Below are 21748 nucleotides of genomic sequence, written 5' to 3' on the forward strand. Positions count from 1 at the left end.
AATATAAATTGTTAAAGCCACAGAACCGGTCTGTACCACATCGCGGTTGCCGTCGACACCGACATTTGAACTTCTATCGAGTTAATAGAAATATTTTGCCCTCATTGGATGCACAAACTATCTCGTTATCTAATTACGGTCTATTATACAATCCGTTCTTCTAATTAAATATACGGACAGCAATGGGACTGCCATGTTAATAGTACTTTAACGGAATAATGTACGTAACAATGCAGAGTCGTGAAGTAATAGATGAGGTAAGATAAAAGGAAGTAGGTATAATGAATACTTAAATTTACAACGGAAGTTATTTAGTTCAACACTTTCATTGACCTAGTAACAACTTACTATCACTACGACATGAAAAAATAATGAGTTCTTACTTACTATGTAACATGCTTCATATCTTACTGATATAGTAAAGACGTTTTTCAAACTCGATAAGATTTAAGAAGAATTGGATAGCATGGTAAACGTAAATAAAAAGTGGTAGCTAAAAATCGACCTACCTATGTCTCTACATTATTAAACAAAAAATTTATTATTAAAAGTATTCGCCTAAAACAAGCAAAAAAATCGCATTTAGTATGAGAAAAAAAAATATACGTTCATGTAAACGCAACGCTTGTAACTGACAGAATATTTTACTCAAAGTAATTCCATAAATTTACTTGTACAAGAATGTCTCAGTTCTTTACATTTGTCGTCAACCTCTGTGGTTTACTAAAATAGTAACCGTCTGTCTGCAGTTGAATATGATATTTTTCTGAAGGTCTATGTTTTCGAAATGTAAGTTTATTAGTGAATATTGAATACATTCACAATGGATATCACCAATGCAAGAACAATTGAGGTTAATGTTTTTGAAACAAAGACTGAACTTTACAATAGATGAACAATTAGTAGGTACTATATTATTATATAGCTAATTTGTTCCTACTGCAGACAGGGCTTTAAGGTTACATTCACCGTACTGACCTGATAACACAAATGTTAATATGTAAAGAAATTACATAAAAACATCCAATACATACCTACACCTCTCGCGGCCTCAGTTAGTTGGCGAAGAAATATCTCGATTTTGTATGGTATAACTTCCTTTATCCGCTACCCATTATGTTGCTCTATTACGTTGAGTCCCAACATCCCCTATCTCATTCCACCCAATCACAATCAGGTCAAAATCACATCGATACTAATAATTAAACGTCTAACCGCTAACGTGATACTGACAATGAAATTGTATTCTGTATTTGATGTATATTTAGGAATTTATCAATTTAAATAGGCAGGCTCCTCAGAGCGAGCAGCTTCGCGAAGCAATTGCTGCGCGAAGCAGCTCGGTCTGGGGACCTAATGAAATAGCTTGTAACATGTTCTAGTGCTTTTCACGGTGATTCAAATATTGTTCGTACTATGTGAATTCTATTAAAAACGTGTGTTAGGAGAACTTATAAACTGTCCACTTTCGCTTGTAGCCCGCATATCGCTTTAAATTTGTTGTCCTCAAAATTCTTAAAAGTTAAATTATCACCAAATAAACAACGGAACGTCTGAAACTTTTAATTTCATAATTATTTAATCTTATCGTTTGCACAAAATAATTTGACAAATTTATTTTGCAGAATGGTGGATCAATATTCCCAGTGTAATTTAACTTGACGTTCTGAGGCAGAAATAAAAATTTCCCACAAATTACGGAACAAGTTAAACGATATTTTATTTCAAAGATTACCTGTCGTCAAAGACATCAATAGATTATCTTATCTCATTCCGTAATGGCAATCTAACAGCATTTTGGTTGTCAATGTACACAAATAATGGTTGGAATTTCATTAAATTACGTAGGGTCATTGCGCCTGTTCGCGTCCACTTAGTGCAGTTGGAAAGTTTGAAGGAGAAAATAAAAATGTTCCAGAACTAATTTCAACGCAAAATTTATGTAACGTGTTCATTACATAGTCTATTTTAAGATTTACTTTCGATTGTGTTGGAAATATCATGTGGTTTTTATTTATCTAGACAAATAGCAGAATTAGGCGTTTTACCCAGTTCGCGTCCAAAAATTCCAGTTTGCGTCCACCCGTGGACCAGTTCGCGTCCAAAAATTCCAGTTTGCGTCCACCCGTGGACCAGTTCGCGTCCACCAGCTTAGAAAAAGAATTAAGAGTGTATTGGGTGATATTTTATCAGATAAATGCAAATAAAAATTAGATTTTAATAAATTATTTATTTACGAATATAGTTATTTAATAAAAACCGACCAAATGCGAGTGGGACTCGCACACCGAGGGTTCCTGTATAAACTGTTTTTTTTCATATGTTTTAACTGTAAATGATTATTTTTTCAATGTTTCCCTTATTTGTGCTATAAGACGTTGCTTCGTACCAAACTTCAAGTGTCTGTGTTCACGTAAAGTACCCTGTAGGTTTTGATTCCATTGCGAATGTCGAAATTTGCGAAAATTTGCAGCATAACGTCTGTATCTTCTGATTGCTTCGGCTTATAAGTTTGATTTTTTCACTGCTTCAAGGGACCGTAGACTTGAGTATTCAATATAAATTTCAGCTTTATATCTCAACGCGTTACTGAGAAAAAGGGTTTTGACAGAAAGACAGACCGGCAGACGGACATACAGACGAAAGGATATCAAAGTGATCCTACAAGGATTCCGGTTTTTCCTTTTGAGGTTCGGAAATTATTATTAATATAATTCACTGTAAGGAAACTGGAAAAACTTATTTATATTTATCTTCTCATCATTTAATAGAACTGAAAATTAACAAAAAACAAAGTTACGTTATGTAAATAAATAATAATCAGTTCTATTAAGATTACCTACCTACCCTATTTTTAGTTTCTAATGAATTAAATTTATTTTTTGTTTATATGATTTTCTTAACCACAGACTTATTGATTCTCATTCTCAAAGATACTAGTCTCATTCTTAGAAAACCTGCATAAAAATTGCATAAAAATTTGCTAATTTGAATGAAAATTTAAATTATCAACTTGTAGTCTTAGTCAAAAATTTACAATCTATTTTAAATTACATATTTTAACAAACAATTCATTGCTACTTAATGAAAAACAATGTGGACGCAATATGTTCTATTGTTATGCACTATAGGTATAGTTTGCGCCCACCGTGGACGCAAAATGGAAGTTGTACAAATTCGGTGTAGTAATTCGCGTCCACCTTATTTTAGCTATTAATTGTAAAAGAAATAAGCTGATTTATAATCCATACTATTCCATGTTTTGTTAGCAAAGTAAAGAAACAGTTACATATTCAAAAAATCACATTTAACAATAAGATACTTACCGTCAAACGCGACGCTGCGCACTATTTTTTTCTCAAAATCCCGCGCGTTTTAGCTCTCTCGTTTAATAACCAAAATTAAATATTTTTTTTAAATAGGATAGGCGGTGCGCAGGCATATTTTGAATATGTGTGCATGTCTCTTATACATTGAGGTATTATCGGAAATTTTTCTTATTACAATTTTACTTAAAGTATACTTATTTTCGTGAATTTTCTAAAAGATATCCGCAAAATGGACGCGAATAGGCATGTGGACGCGAACAGGCGCAATGACCCTAACCGATAACGCAACTTTTTGAGATGTAAAGTGTAAACTTTAAGCTGATACAAAGCTAGATTTGTAAGTATCTTTTATTTTGTTGTGTAGAACATCTTTCGACCTTTTAGATGTTTAAAATTTAAATGTACACAAAGTATTGTTTTTTGAATGTCAAGGTGGGTTCTGAGGGTTTCTTGTATTCTAAATATACCTACCTAAATGATCAAAAATAAATTACTTGTTCACTTTTGATGTCAACATTAAGTTATAAGAGGAACATAAAATAAACACGGAAAATGTTTATGAAACAGATATTAGATAGGTAGATAAATAAGGTTAATGACATAAAAAGCATTTCACACACATATTGATTACTGATAACCTAAATAGAAACCGTATTATGATATATTATCATAACAGTCTAGATTACAAAACGTCAAGTAAATTATTTTTGTTATGTTAGGTAGCCTTATTAACTATACAATAACAAAATATTTGCTAATATTGCACTTTTTGACTACAAAGGACGAGGGTTCAAATGCGTGGGCGGGTACCTAACCTTTTTTCGATCTACTTTAAGCCTTACAAACTGTGCTATATTGTGCAGGTTTGCAGGGTTGTTGTAGTAGGAATTTTATAGATAAGTATGCATAATAATTTGTTGTTTCTGCCTACATTATTTTGTAATGCTCGCGAAAGCCGATTTAAAAATACTTGAACAGCAAACGAGCAAATTCAAAAGCGTTTATAGGTACCTACATAATCAAGGTTAAACATAAAACTTGAATGAAGTAGATAGGTAGGCAGTTGCTGAAATAGTTTATATAGGTATGTAGGTATATTTAATTCATTCATAACGATAGTGTGACGATAGCTAGGTAGTAATATGTAGTATGTTATCAACTTAGTAAAAGTTATACATACATATTATGCACCTACATTGGTACCTACCTTAAATATAATAGGTATGTCTAACCTTGCTTTCAACGATTGTTTATTTTTCTGGAATCAGAAATTAATTTATTATTTTTTCAATACAATAAGTATTCATACTGAAGTATGATTTCTTAAAATAAAACACATTTTACGAAATAGGTATAGGTACGAGTTGCGAATTTCGTAATCAACGTTGTTGACGGTCATTGAACTCTGTTGGTAGTAAGTACGTAATGCTTATAGTAAACGTGCATTCATGCTTGTTATTACTTATTGATTATTGAGTAGGCCATAAATTGTAGAAAAACTACTTCCCTTACTCATATGGAAGAAAGCCATGTGCCTAACATATCAAAATCTACCGGCGACATCGAATCACATGTAATTTTTCTCTCAATAAACATACGAAGTGTTAAAATCGTTATAGGTACGCGTTATAAAATGTGTTTTGCAAAGCTTCAACACTGGCTAGAAACCGCTTAGAAAGTTGATGGTGGACTAAATAATACTTACCCTGTTTGGATATTCAATGAAAATCAATCCTCTATATGTATGTCACTATCACAAACACTAAAACACTAACAAAACGTGACGAACTTTGAATTTTAAACACAAATTGAATCACAGGTTTTAACGAACTTACTTTGAACGGTCCATGGCGTGATTTAAGGCAGCATTCGCCGAGATGAAAGCCTTCAACACAAACTTTTACGGCCTCAAATCTACCACTTACATACGTTGCACTGTGTTACTTACGATATATCGCGGAATCTTATACAGAATTAGACGTTTTGTTTACAATATTACCGTAAAAATACCTCTGAATCAAGTAAAACAAACGCCAAGCAACAGAGGTACGTTTAAACTAAGTTGGATCCGCTATAACCGTTGATCCAGTTGTACGGTCGGTACAACAGTCATTTTGAGTTGAACGGCTTTACCGACGCGCCTTGCATGACGTAGACACATCGCGACGTCCGTCTCTTTCTGTTTATCGCAATTCGAGCGGGATGGCGCTATGCGACTGGACCAGAGTGGGAGAAGCTACAACCTGCGTCAGCGCAGAAAAGCCTCATACAAGTATACCGACAGGTGAATTATTTACATGTGTGCGTCTATTCTTACTAGTTTTTTTCATAGGTATGGGTAAACTTTTTTCGTGCTTATAAAATAGGTAGTGATCAAAAATTTGATAGCTATAAATTAATTTTATAGATTCCATTAACAGTAGGGAATATTACATTTATAAATTAATTATTATTTACAATAAATATTTTGATTGTGGCTTCTAGATAAAATGAAGATCACAGAAATTTTGTTACGTTATTAATTTATAAACTTTTTCAGGTGGGATCACAGGGTGGGATATTAGATATTTTTTGATGACGATTAAATGGAAAAAACAACAATCAAATATAAAATAAGAGGTACCTATAATTTTTTTTAGTACTAAAGATGATTTTAAATGCGCACCTTTTCTCAATCCAAAGTCATATAGGTCTAATGTCATGTCTAAAATATATTTTAGAAATTTCCTGGAATAAATGAACACTTTATATTACTTGCCTATTATGATAAAAGGTTACAGGATTATTAGTTGCCCAGTACCGAAAGGTTCCCAATTTAACAAGAGTGCTTTTGCTCATTAATTCCAATCAATTCGATAGATCGAGAAATCAGGAAAAACTACGACGAATATTTATTAAGGTCTAGTACCTAGTATATCCATTGTATTAGTGAAACCCGTGAAAATAGATCCTTAGATTTTTTTTGTATGTTTTTTTACTTTTTAGTTTTTACCTATAATGACTCAAAAATTTAACTAGACTTACCTACCTGCAATTAAAGCATCGTTACCAACACAGACATAGATCTTGATACATGTCTGTGGTTACCAACATAGGTAGGTGGAGTCATTTTTGTTTTTGTTAAATAAACAAAAAAATAAGTCCATAGGAATTTTACCTATGGTTATTTATTTTTAGAAATTAAAGATTTTTAACGGATTTTAAACGCGATTTATTCATTATATTATTTTCCCGACGTTTCGAACACTTTACAGCGAGCGTGGTCACGGGGAGACTGGACTAAGACCCAGTTAAAAATCTTTAATTTCTAAATGTATAATACTCGTGTAAAATCAAATACCTACTAGTTTATTTATTTTATTTATAATCTTTATTGCATACAAAACATAAAATACAAATTTTACATGATAAACAGGAGGTTTGATGCCAATGGCGGCTATGGTTGTTCTGCATTAAGAACCTTCCCAAAAACGTTACCTACTTTGGTTTGTTAGAAAGTGCTATAATATCCTGCTTTGTTATTATTTTTATACATGTTCCATACTTCAACGGTGGGTTACCTATATCGGGTAAGGTATTATTTTTAAAGAAAGCTACACACATGCTTATGATAATGATTAAGAAATGTCTCATATACCTACTTAAAAATCACGATTCATTCATCTCGTTAAAATCATCAACACAGTTTTAAAGTGTAAACTTTTTCGTAAACACAGTTTTACTTTTAGCATAAATATCTTTGGCATAATTAAATAGAATTTTAATGAAGTTAGAACGCAAGGTGAGACCGTGAGACGTTATCAATTGAATTATTTAACATATTTCAAATGTAAAACAGGCTGATAAAAATGTTAATGGTAAAAAGTAGTCGTTTATGTCATTTAGAATATGCTTACGACCATAGAAATCTAAATAACAAGACACATCTAAATAACAAGACACATAGAAGTGCTATAATGTCATAATTCGTATGAAAACCGCTGTCGCCAAAATCAACACATTCAAACCGAAAGCTAAACAGTACACACAAGTAAACTATGCCTTTTATTGGACAGCTTGATTTTAGTGAAAACTAACTTATCTATTAAATTAAGCTTTTGAATATGTATCCTAACGCACGAATTTACGGTTTATTTTAGAATAACATCCCTAAGTATATGAGACTTTTTGCTCCAATACGAACAAACGTGATAATAAGAATGGTCGACTGTGTCATTCATTGTTATTTCGATTACTATGGTGACACTCGTAATACTTGTAAATATTCTATAATTTTAAGGAAAAACGGCATTATTTCTAAAAAAAAATATTTTCCGATGAAATATTATTCCTTTATAAGTATAATTACAACTTGTGGAAGAATTTCCGCAATGGGAATTGCTGAAACACACCATGTATACACTAATACGTCTCCAGAGCAACTGAACAGTGACGAATGCACTGGTGATGTGCAAATCACCTGAGTGGCGACAAGGTCACGCACGCTTACGACTTCTAGTGTCTTGTTATTTAGATTTCTATGCTTACGACTAATTAGTTTAGTCATCATTTATTAAAAAATTTGTAAAACACTAAAAAGAAGCATACAAAAATATTAAGGTCTGTTTTAGGATCATTTAAGAATTTATTTTCTTCTAATATTTTTGAAACTATTTTTACTATGGCGACTTGCCGACGATAACGACGATAGAAGTGTGATAAAAAATAGCGATCGATGCGAATGCATGTTTGTCACATTTGTGACTTATGGCCATTTTATAGAAATGGTGTACCTATGAAATAACTATTTTTTTTTAATATTTTATCCCGCGGGAATTCAATATCAGATCATACACAAAACAGATGGACGCTGAAATACGTAGGTACATATTGGAGTTTGTTATGAAATATCGTACTTACACAAAACTAGTTATTGCAAATGTTGTATCGTAACAAGAATAAAAGATGCACATAAATCCTACCATTCTACTTATAATAAACCTAATTTATAAATGAAAAAGCTTATGACTTATGAGGATGGATGTATGTAGGTATGTTGGTTCTACCACAGAATAATAACACATGAACTATAGAAATACTTGATTTTGTAAGCAGCTTCATTCGTGGGTGAACAAAAAACCTATAAAAAGAGGGAAAGTGAAGAAGATTAAATAAAAGTTATATTATTTATATATTACACAATTAAAAACTATATAAAACTTTCATTTTAAAATTAATATCAGAACTACGAATAAAATCATAATTCCATCTATTTCTATTACATTCATGTTTGTTTTAAAAGCTAATTGTTGTCACAAATAACAATCAGTGCTCTCATTATATTACGTGGATGTATTATTTATTCATTTGTTTTTCACTTATGGAACAAAACAGACAAAATTTTAGGATATGTCACTACAATTAATTATAAAATACATAATATTATCGAGATCAAAACTTAAGTACATCATTGGACCCAGATATTTATCATACATATTTAGTTTACGAAGATCTGTAAATTTTCTGGAATTGGTAGAAAAATTACCAATGCTATCATATTATGTAACATGAATCAATAGGAAAGCCATGGACGTATAAAAAAAGACGGACGGTATATCGCTTATACATGGAGTGAAGCTTAATAATGGCGGCGACACATCCATGTGTGTGTGCCATGTTACCATGGCAACGGCTGTGTTGATGACAATGGCGGCTGTATTTTTTTCTATAAATTTTGCCGTAATAATTTTGTCATTAAAACATAAAAGAAATAACTTGCTTCCCTGTGGAATGAATCCCTTGTGTTTTGTTATTTAAAATTGTACTGTTGCGACACCATTTAACCACGCAAGACGGCATTTTAAATATTTTTTGTGAAACAGTGACGCAGTTAATCAGTCGGTAGTTCACGACGTAATGGCGGCCGACTAGCTTACTATGGTGAGAGTGTGTGCGTGTTCATTGTCTTTACACGATCGCTAGCTTACTATGGTGGCTTCACGTTGTTTGTTCGTAATACTGCGTCCGTCTTTTTTTATACGTCCATGAGGAAAGCATTAGATAACACGAGAGAGACGAAGGAAATTTATAGCAAATAAAAGTAAATTTAAAGAATATTTAAAAAGGTTTATAAAATTGAATTTTCTTTAAGATAGTCAGTACAACAATGGAATACTATTAGCTTGACAATTTTATTGAATCCTTAATGAAATAATGACCTCATTGTGTTGACTTTTCTATCCAACGTATTTACGGCGGAAGGGACAGCAAATAAACGGGGCAATTAAGATCGTAAATAAATACGGGACAGATTAGCACCATGCCCTTCGTTCTCATGTCGTGTGCTCTAATTGAAGTGTTGAGATTGATTGAGCAATAAAATTGAGCGATTAAAGAAATCGTTAATAAATGAACTTACTAAAATATATCTTGTTAAAACTTATAATTTTATAAACTCGTAGTAGGATATCATGTAATGAGCTTTGAAATAAACCCAAAAAACTATATAAACATACGAATGTTTCGTCAATCTTGTTTGTATCTACCTATTAGTATTTTCTACGTGCGGTTAAAATCAAGTACGCCCCAAATCTTATGTGAAAATTTACATACATATGTGGCCCTTTGTTGTGTGGCATTGTATTCTTTTATGTCGTAATAATAACAGATTTTATTTTTCACAGTCAGATCTATTTTCGCACAAAGATATGAATATAAAATAACGTACCCATTTTTATATGACTAAAGTATAATTAAAATAATAACAACATATCGTTAAATGTGGATTTTTTACTACTTCTTCAAACTGAGAAATGAATAAAGCAATGTTTTAATATTCTTGGTATTCTGATTACTTTTATGTCTGCATCTTATGTTATTTTGGTTGTGTTTGATACACCCATCTCTATTATTATTTATTCTCGTACATCGAAGATGAAAAGTTCGTAACAGTAGTTCCCAAAATAAGCGTTTAACCAAACTCTTCAGGTTTATAATATAAGTAGAGATAAAACTTACCCTCATCAATGTACTTGAGCACGAACTGGACATCAGGTCCCCATGCTGAAGCCACCTCCAGGGGTGATTCGGCATCTCGTAAAACGTGTACTGTAAATAATCATAAAATATGTTAGAAGAATAAAGATACGACTTTGAAAAATAGAACCTAAAATTCCGTAGTAACTATATTATCTAATATGTGCCTATAATGTGTTCCTAAGAGAACTGGAAATGTTTCAATATCTACTAAAACCACAAGTCTCTCTATATCATCGAATGTAGGTAATCATACTGATATACTTCTTTATTTCTTAGCTATAAGAATAACCTCAGTTATAATTTAAGATGTCTTTATTATCTCATAAAATGTAAAAGTACAACCGCCATTCTCATAGTCCTAAATACACAATGGGGCCTAGCGCAATCATTGGAGCCATCGCTTACGTAAATTAGACAATTCTCAAGTTATCATTCGTCAGCCAGTTAATATAAAAGGTTAGCAAAAACAAATTAAGTAAGGAAACACGAGGAATATTCCGGTAAGGCAAGGCCGCCTTCATTACCGTTGTCAGAATTATCTGCTTCCAAATTGTAAAAGAAAATAAGTCGGCTTTCGTTTGAATTGAGCTCATTACATCACAAGAGGCGAGCCTATTCACAAACAGAAGCTTTCGCCATTGTTTGAATACTACGATCAGTGAAAACAGAGAAAAAACAATTTAATGCTAAGTGAAGTCATATTTTCTGCATAATCGTCGTTATTTGGGTCAAGAGTGCCTTTAATCGGTTTCCCAAATACAATAATAATTATTATTCTTAAGTCAAGTGAAGTGAAGTATGGCTGTTGTGCAACACGAATTAGGCAATAGCCGAAAAAACATTGAAAGGCTTTTTTTTCTATAAGAAGTATTTATAAAGGGTCTAATCAAGCTTGTATTATTTAAAGTATCTTTATATGAAACTAGAGGTCCGCCCCGGCTTCGCCCGTGGTACATATTTCGCAATAAAAGGTAGCCTATGTCCTTTCTCGGGTATCAAAATATCATTCATACCAAATTTCATGCAAATTGGTTCAGTAGTTTAGGCGTGATTGAGTAACAGACAGACAGACAGAGTTACTTTCGCATTTATCTATCTATCTATCTATATATATATATATATAAAATTCTCGTGTCACAATGTTAGTCTGCATACTCCTCCGAAACGGGTGGACCGATTCTCATGAAATTTTCTGTGCATATCGGGTAAGTCTGAGAATCGGCCAACATCTATTTTTCATATGTACCACGGGCGAAGCCGGGGCGGACCGCTAGTAATATTATAATATGGATTATAATAGAGGCTAGTTGTGTGTTTATTGACACATGAAGGTATCTATTATCTACAGTAATTATAATTTGTATTATTTTTATTGTGTTATTTAATCATTATGAAGCAACTTTACTATTAACTAGCGGTCCGCCCCGGCTTCGCCCGTGGTACATATTTACGTTTTCCCTACATAAAAACCATCCTCGTACTTCAAGGAATATATTAAAAAAAGAATTATCGAAATCGGTTCAGCCGTTCTCGAGTTATGCGCTTACCAACACATTTTGCGATTCATTTTTATATATAAGATTATGTTATATTTGTTGGTTATTAATATCTCTATTTAATATTTCAATGTATTTTGTTTGACGGGTCATAAAAATTTAGCAATAAACCATAGAAGTGAATAACAAATCCATACTAATATTATAAATTAGAAAGTAACTCTGTCTGTCTGTCTGTTACTCAATCACGCCTAAACTACTGAACCAATTTGCATGAAATTTGGTATGGAGATATTTTGATACCCGAGAAAGGACATAGGCTACCTTTTATTTCGAAATAATAAACCACGGGCGAAGCCGGGGCGGACCTCTAGTATTTAATATATTTAAAATAGAAGAGGTAAACTTAATATTTTTATGTTGAGAATAAGTAATAAAGTCATTAGCCGATGTACATCAGAGCGCCTTCTTGAAACATAAAAGCAATAATTAACCTGCGCCGGCGCAATTGAGTAAATTATTTCAAAGGAACTTTACGATATTATAAAACGATTTTCTCGTTATTCATTATGCGAAACAGGAGTGTCTTATAACCGTAATTATTATTCTGGTGGGAATAAAAACAAAGTGAATTCAAATGTGAAAGTAAAAGCCGTCTAACGAGTGAGTATGAAATGACTTACATCTATAATCTACATATATATGTATAGTGCTCTCGAACCGGCTCAACTATTGAGGCTGGGAAAGATCAAACGTATGAATGTTTGTGACTTTTATTCATTCTTAACTTAATTACCAATTGTAAAGCTTTATCTTTAATCATTTATAATTATTTCCGTAGAGAATAAATCGATTTATTTGTATCGAATCCTTCGGCTATCGTGTGCAGATATTCGTTTATTGTAAGTTGTAAGACTTATCTGTATCACAATTTTGAATGTCTATTTACCAAAAAAATCAAAACTTACAACTCAAACGTAATCAAAATCCTGGCAACATTTAATAAACTTCGCTCTTTACCTCATAATGAATTCAGGAGCTTGATTACAATCTAAGCTTATATTTACGAACAATTTAACATTATGTTGTATGCAAATGCTTAAATTTATTGAATACAACGTTATTACCTCGTTATCAACGTCGCGTGTGTCCTTATCTACCCATTCTTCGCAAATATGAGTTCATTAGGCCAAATTATAGTTGTTACCTTGCAATTTGCTATTGCATGCCACTCTGATGGGAAGTTAATGTATACGGGAACATTGTATGGGCCTCGTTCACAAACTCCGCTTCAGGAGATCAAATCTTTGTTTGATTAATTTCCTTGGGGGTGAACGGCTTTCAAACTTTTCTCTTTTTTTACGTGTACAGTTTATTGCTATATTTTTTATCTTATTAGCATCATTATAAAAATGAAAATACTCTACTTAATATATTTAACCTTCTCTGTTTAATAATTTTCCTTGCTTGATTAGTTTATCGCTCAAATTTTGCCCCAATTTTTTGCCTTGACCCATTTCAATACTTACTCTTAGGTAGATACTGCACGTCAACGGCATAAGAGCCATAGCCCATAAGAGATAGATATTCCGGGTAGGTATCGTATGTGTCTCATGGACCCATCGGAACTTAATGATACTCGTACACATATATTTCTTTATTCATTAGTAACAATAACGTTCTTGCTCAAATGTGATTTTAGTATTTTCCTGCCTAGAATATACTTCTACCATTCCATTATAGTAATATAAACATTAATGAGCTGGTTGTTGAAACAAAAGCGGTGGTTTCACGTCTTTAACGAGAGTTGCATAATGAAGTGACCCTTTATAACTTTACATAGAGAAAATGTATGCATGAAACTAGAATTACGTTTTCTGAGGTAAAATATTACTACAACGTTAAACGCTAACAAGACTCCGACGAGGTTTGGTCGTTAATTATATACTACGTAATAGCTAGATTCAAAATAGATGTTTTTTAAAGACTAAAAATAGCAAGGTCAGTTTCTAGTCTGACCTAATAACAACTTAATCACTTGTTCAACTCGTTTAAACCGTGTTTTTCTTGGAAATGTAGAGCTTTTTCTAGATTATGTTAGAAGGTTTCGGAAAATAAATATGTGTCAGAAAACATTCATAATTGTACAAAATTATAAATTCGTAACATACCACTGGAAAATATAAGGTATTAGAGAGGTTATTTGTTAAATATTTTTCAAAGTATTAAACGAGAAATTATAATACCGAGAAAATTATAAGATACTTTCATCCAGAATTAAGAGTCCTAATACAAAATTGCGCTGGACGAAAGCTAGTATTTTTACGTTTTAACGCGATCATCGTGTAGTCGAGTAGCAAAGGCTGAAAGCGCTCAAAGTGGAAACATTATAGGACCTTATTATCTCGTTATCGTCTACATCACCAATTCTAATCTAATATCGTGGGCTTCCCGCCTACTACGCGCGGGAAAAACGTACTTTAGTAATTTTGTGTCTGACGGAGCAGCGCAACACGTCCTACTCCCTAAAGCGCGGAGCGCGGTCTGCCGTTACAGCGTTTGCGCTCCCGTATATAATCGAAAATTCTAGAGAACTTTAAAATATTCCATTACTTTCATAAATCATATAATATGTATTTTTTTGATTAAATTTTTTAAGCAAATTTTTAAGCATAAATCTGTCATTTAATGTGTATTTTTTATTTATTTTTTACTCTGTTGTATGTTTTAGAAATTCGACGCCAAATACACATAAAATTTCATCAAAGTAAGGCTATTTTAACTTAGATTTTCTTTGAATTTTTGAATAAAAGTACTTAAATTGCCTCGAACATATTTTAGGATGTCTCAGTGTCTTTACTGTTGTATATTTTATATAAAAACTTCTTCTTTTAAATTCCGTGTAAACTACAAAGACACGAACGTCCCGCATGGAAAAAATTGAAACACGCCTCAGGTTATTGGCTATTAAACAAACTGGACAATGAATATCAATAAATTGTCTCGAACATATTTTAGATATTGAATGAATCTTTAATTTAAGATAATAAAACACATTGTTACTAAATTAGTTTTGTTAAACGAGCGCCTAAAGAATTACAGAAACAAGTCAAAATCACTCTAAAATCGATATGGCCTCTTAAGTAACTTAACAAATATATATAATTTTACAATTACAAATACACAGAACTTAACTATATAACAAGAACGTGAAATTGGTTTATTATTACAATCGCTCTACGTTTAGCCGTTAAAAAATAACTCAAAGGATCATTACGGGGAACATTGCGTAAGTATAGTTATTTACATTTCCTTGGAAGCGACGGCCGAGCCGTTTCCTTGACCGATGGCAAATGAAAATGAAATTTCGGACATATCTTTCCCACGGATGACTCGATAGGGAGGCAATTACGGCAGCACAAGTTTTTACCGACGCCCGCGATGGCTTGCACACTCTTATTGGCTCGACATGTGAGTAATGTGTTTAAAGAAATATAATGTTACTATGTGTACGCGACGGCGACGAGTTTCAGCTAACCTTTTCTCATTTCCTCTGCTAGAAACTTCGTCCTGTTCGCGACTGTAAGTTATTTGCAAACTTTGCAGTTCAGTAGTTTTTGTAGCTATGCTACAAATCCATATCTTCGCTCCTACTATTAAAAACATTTCTATATAATCTTTCGTATATAAGATGTCAAGATTTAATTAAAGCAGTTTTAATATAGATTGAAGGCTTGTTGCAATGATATAAAAAGGCTGCATTTACGATCAAGATTTTTATAAAAACTCGACACTATCAAGTTGAGCTATATCCGATATCCACAAAAACTTGCCGGCGCGTAAGAAGAATCTTTTTCATATAATATATAGATTAGGACTTATATAAGGACACTTACACGCTCATACACAGGTAGGAACCCATCAAGTACTATTACAGGCGGATCAAAGTGGATGTGAAGTCATAACGGATGGTTCGCGACACTCAATGAGATGTTCCTTCTTGACATAAAAACTAAAATGTAGCGTCTTGCTTTTTATGTCAAGCGCATGTTTCCTTCGTCTATCTTACATCCTCTTGTTAATTGGGAGTCACGTTATTCAGAGGACTTTTAGCTTTCTATGTATCTGTAGATTCGCAATACGTTAATTCAAATCACAAATCCAATACTGAAAAATTAATATAACATAATATTCAAACTGTATACTTAGGTAATAATTCTCTAAGATATAAAAACACTGATCAATATCAGAAAATAATTTCATTGGCCGTCGATCAATAAGAAAATAGAACATAACAATACGTAAATACAAAATATTTTTGTTGAAGCTTACGTCCATACTTCATATTACATTAATCCAGTTTTACTGGGTCCAATTACAGATATTGCAGTGAAATTAAAAGCTCACTTTAATACCTGTTTTAAAATTACTTGCGCATTCAATTTGTTATGAATACTAGTGAGTATGCAGCAATTAAGTTTTTTCGTGGAGTTTCTGACGATGTGGTAAGATACAACCTACTTCATTCTTTCGCTTAACTTTTTACACAATCCCATTAAAATGCCTATTTGAATTTTTCTAGTTTTCTTCCTATCGGCTATCACAATCTGTGAGTATTGTTGTAATTCTCATTATTAACTTATTTAATCAGTATCCAGTAGCGAGATCCCCAACTCCTGGAATAAAATGTTTTTTGTGTTAAAAATGTAGACGTTACGATGGCTGACTATTGATTTCCAGGGTAGAGCAAAAAGCTTATGACCTACATGCCGCTAAAAAACCTAAAAGTTTAAAGGCCACTTTGCCTCACGGTAATAACAATGTGAAAACCAATTATTCCTATTAACGTACCGTGGACTTCTGATATGATCAATATTATTTACCTACAGACAACGTGATCATCAGCTTTTGTGCTTACATATAGAATTCTATAATGCCTTTAATAATGTTGTAACATTAATTAAATAACTACGAAAAGGCGGGTAGGTACCCGCCTTTTTGTAATTCTATAATTAGGGGTTTCCCCGTCTTTTGTGATCTGTTGTTCTCTAATAGCCTTACCTCCATGATGCGGGTGCACGCTGATCAGCAAGCAGGGCTCGTCGCCCGGCTCCCGACAGCAGTCCAGCACATCGCGGCTGGTGGTCTGCGGCGTCACCGGCACAGCCGTGGGAGACCAGCCCACGCCGCTTTCGCACCATACTCTCACTATAATCTGTAATAGTAAAATGAGTATTATTTTGTTAGTGGAAACAATTTCAAAAAAAGGTAAGTAGATAGGTACGTATACATATATTTAATCGATAAGTGTATAAGATTTTCTCATTGGTCAAGCCTAAATTGCCAATAGATTAAAGATACAGATTACATTAAATCGTCGTGAAATCGTGAAACTCCTTTGGCAAGATTCATATAGATACCAAAATCGTCACCTTACTCCGTGCCGTGACGGTATAGCTATGACGCGAACTTGAAATTTTATACTAAAAAACTTTAGATATTTGCACGGAAATAACAATATACAATGTTTTACAATAAACAAAAGTAAACATTCGATATCATATAAAACATTTTCAACAGTCATTAAAATGTACGTTAGCAATAACGATGAACTCTAATTACAAATATATTCGCAATTTATTTCATTAATCCTTTCGATTGTTATTCTGTTCAAAATTATCATTTCAGTTGTTAAATTTCAACCGCACAAGTACCACGTTGTTATGTTAATAATTTTCGTTTATTATATTCGAGTGTACATACTTACTTCATAATGAGTACATTTCATTTTATAAATCAAAACATGATTGAAATGACAACAAATCATGAATAAAAATTCTATCTGTACCCGGCGCGGCCTAAGATGATCCCTATGACACTGACAGTTATTCTCAAGAGACAAACTTGTAATGGCGTCACCATTAAATTAGAAACGTATTGGAGGCGTCTAAAAATGGCATTTATTAATTTTTACGTAGCTTTATGCCATTACAATGATATTCCGTTGGAATTATAACAATTCTTAACATTTACGAGAAATTATATCAATCTGACTTTACGTTTACGTCCTTCAAAACTTACATCGTTGGCATTTATCGACTAGTGCGGAAAGTATCGATAAACAAATTTCGATAATGGAAACGAGTTCACATTTTTTCCATGCTTAAGCTATAGTTCATTCTCTATTGAATGGAACAGAAGATCGCAGCATAATTAATTAATTAATTACCGTTCGCGTTAATTTACTTACCTATGATAATATAAGTTTTTTAGAAAAATTAAATGGGGGATTCCATTTTCATGATAAAATAATATACACTGTGTTAAACGGGTTCAAGATTACGAGAAAATGATAAGGTGCATTTTTATGTTTTGGAAAACTTTCGTTTTACTTACCGTTTCGTTTACATAATAGACGTTAAAAATTCATTTTATAATATTTGTAAAAACATGTTTACCGACGTGGCTGAATGCAAACCACGCCTTAGCCTATAAAATAGTAAAGTATCGACACGATCCATCATACGAGCAATCACTAAGACGAACTGTCATAGGGATCATCTTAGGCCGCGCCGGGTATAAGTACTTGTTAACCGACTTCATTATAATATTTCTTTGTCAAAGAATAAAGAAAAATTATCAGAAACGAAAATCGTTAAACCACCGATGGTTTCTTTTAATTTCTTGAACATCTAATAGTACAAGTTTATTAAATTTTATTCAGTCTTATGAATTGTTATTTAGGTACATTGATCAACAAACATGACAATTCCGTACAAATTGATATAAATATAATTATAAAAGCTAAACATATTCCACCCATACCCCGGCTATATAGCTTTATCAGCCATAACGCCTGGAGCTTGTCTCTGAAAACTCGAATGAAGTAAATAGCTGTACCACAGATTAGAGAATAGTTACTTCGTGCTGTACTAAAACAGAGTAGAAAGTAACATTATGTAGCAACGAAGATGGTACATTTATGAGATTTATGTGGCGGGAAATGAATTATCGATGTAATTACGTTATTTGAGACTTAAAACGTATTTAAATATAAATAATCTTGATTTAGGCTTTTAATATTTCCTGTATGTTTAAAATTCTTGTTCAATATAAAAAAAAAAACCGCTAGAAATTATTGAAAACGACGCGACGATAGAAAATGTTTTAGGTAATTATTGTGTGAATAAAATATATAAATCCAATTTTAGACATGTACGGAGTACCTACTGATAAAACTTTTCCCTTATTGTTATCTTGAAATTAACAAAACGTCGACTAACTTTATAATTCAAAACTAATTTTAACAATCTGAAAGCAAAATTTAATAAACGTATCTTATTTGTAGGCGTTAATTAACTCTCAGAATTAGATACAATTAAATTAAATATTGCTTCAGCATAATTTGTGTATAGAAGTAGTTTGTATTCATTAGGAAGTGCTTTCATTACAACCCTATTAATTGAGAGTACAAATAACAGCTACTGTCCTAATTGGACAATTTAATATTTCCTAGGAAAGGAATCGCGTTCTGCTGTAAATTTGTATGAAACATTCATTATAGGAAACATTTTTCAGTACAAAATAGCTCCATTTACTGAATAAAATAGTCGAGTAAAATATTTAATTTGCACAGTTAAAAATTATTTTTACTTTTGTTGTAGAGTTTAGAGTACCTAGTTGTTAGGCATTGTGGGTTCGAGTCTAAATATTGGGAAAAATACAATAAATCATTTTTGTCAATGTATTGGTACATCATAAGTTAAAACTATGTATATAAATTTTTGTTACATATATGTATATGTAATATATAATGTGTTCCTAAAATTTTTGCCAAATTTACTAATTATGAAACTAGATGGCGTGGTGTATACTTTATACCACAGACATTACCTACACCAGGTAGTTTACTAACTATAGGCATGTATAGGCTATACATGCCTATGTTTTTAAAACCATACTTATTTAATAATTTATAAGCCCTTTAAAAGATAATACCTATGTTTAGAATACGTCTTGTTTGATTTTAATTTTCTACATCGATCTGACAAATCTTTTCGATTTGCATCATCCTTTTTTTTATTAAATAATACTTCAATATTGATGTATCATCATTCAATATCGAATTTTCCTAAACATTGTTTAAGTACAACTTTTAAAATTAACGTACAACACTTGCTTGTAATCACAGTACAAATATTTCTCAAGATATGTGGAAAACGTATGATTTAACATGCAGTGATTATTTCGCAAACCCACATAAATCTCGTGTTTTCGTGACATCACTTTCTCTTGCGTCGGCGTAAAATCTTTAATTTATTTTATGGGGTTTCGCGGGAACTGTAATTTTAATAGTCATAGAAACAAAAGTTATGTTCTGAAGCTTCGGTATTTGTTTTAGAAAAGCGTAAAATAAAATATGAGGAACGACTTATAATATTATATTATGATTTGAAAAGATGAAAACTAACGTATTGACTTTATTATAATATTTATGTTCTCATAACATCTGTCTCATTGGAAATATTGAGTTTCTACTAAAAATAATAGATTATTACAAAATGTTATTATTCCGCTTTTTAAACGCTGTAAAGCATTGCATCATTACACAATATTCGCGTTAATTAAAAAAAGAAATATATTTTCCTATAGTCTTTATTTTTTTAATCATTTAAATATTTGAAATACAATGCTAATGAAAATTGATATTGGCTACAGCCAGTTTCATGATAAAATTAAATAAATGCAGACAACAATTATATCGACTTTAATGTCAATAGTTTCTTTAACAAACACTCTAGAACATTGTAAAAATATATCCTTATCATATATTATTCTAGTTTTAAACTATTAATACACTGCTTACTATCAAATATACCATTAATCCATCTACGATCCGTCACCTATGAACCATCATCTTCAGCCACACAATCAATATTATCCTAATTAACACTCAATCTAAATGTAAGCATATCTATTATTCCATCAAAGTGAATCGCATAATTGTTTATGCCTTGTATAACTAGTACATACGAATAGGAATAAGGCGGGTCCACACAGAGCGAGCATCCTAGCGAAGCAATTTCCGCGCGTATTTATTATACACGTAATATCACACACGCTTTCTTCGCCCGAGCGATGTTCACATAAACCGAGCTGCTTCGTGCGAAAAATGCTTCGCGAGCCTGCTCGCTCTGTGTGAGCCCGCTTTATAGAATGTTTACAGATACCATTACTATGCGAAATGGTCTCTTTGACGAAACTACGAACGTAAAGTCTGTATCTGTAGAGGTATTATGTAAATTTAAGTGATGCCTGTCATTTATATACAGCCTGTACGTCTATCAAAGCAAATACATCTGTCAGCAAAGCCTTGATTTGTTTTGTACAATCGCCCGTAATAACAAATCCGTATAAGGCGAATTCTTGGGCGAAAGGTTGGATGATTGATAAGTATTCCTATAAAACTGGTTCAATAATTTTATAAGACTATTAGATGGTAATGAACCACCCAAATTCTATTCATTGTTGAGAAAGCATCCTAAAGGTGTGCCTGATCAACTCACCAGACACCAAGTTACTAACCAGCTATTTTAATTTGAATATACCTAAATGAGTAAATGACAGTTTGAAATAATTAGTTTCATGTTTCCTTTTATGTAAGAATGATTACAATTTATTGAACTCAATTACATCAGTATTACATCGCTTGTAAAGTTAGATAATAATCTTAAAATAGAACTGGGATAAAAATTGTGGCATTACCAATGTGAATAAAAACTTGGCTAAACACATACTAGTTTCATTATTCCCTACCAGTTTTCTAAGTACCCAATGAGGGGACTTTTTGCCACGTTCACAATTAAAGGATGACGATTGTGAACCCAGATATGGTTAGAACTATGG

At 32.3% G+C, this 21748-nt stretch overlaps 1 protein-coding gene across 3 annotated transcripts in view; it reads right to left on the reverse strand.

Moving 5' to 3' along the window:
* ASPP (Ankyrin-repeat, SH3-domain, and Proline-rich-region containing Protein) overlaps positions 1-21748 on the reverse strand; it is a 215893-nt gene that overhangs the window by 145262 nt on the left and 48883 nt on the right. Inside the window, exons 3-4 of one of the 3 annotated variants that reach the window (XM_089697393.1) lie at positions 16904-17057; positions 10326-10415 (exon numbers count right to left, since the gene is read on the reverse strand). In XM_089697393.1, coding sequence (XP_089553519.1) covers positions 10326-10415; positions 16904-17057 — 244 coding nt within the window. Of the gene's footprint in view, positions 1-5034; positions 5451-10325; positions 10416-16903; positions 17058-21748 lie in introns of those variants that run through there. The other 2 variants (XM_089697396.1, XM_089697395.1) reach the window with 2 other exon arrangements.

Source organism: Colias philodice, chromosome 7, assembly GCF_061535455.1.
Source record: "Colias philodice isolate Cphi_HAF_F1 chromosome 7, ilColPhil1 Martin Lab GWU primary, whole genome shotgun sequence".
Taxonomy (NCBI): domain Eukaryota; kingdom Metazoa; phylum Arthropoda; class Insecta; order Lepidoptera; family Pieridae; genus Colias; species Colias philodice.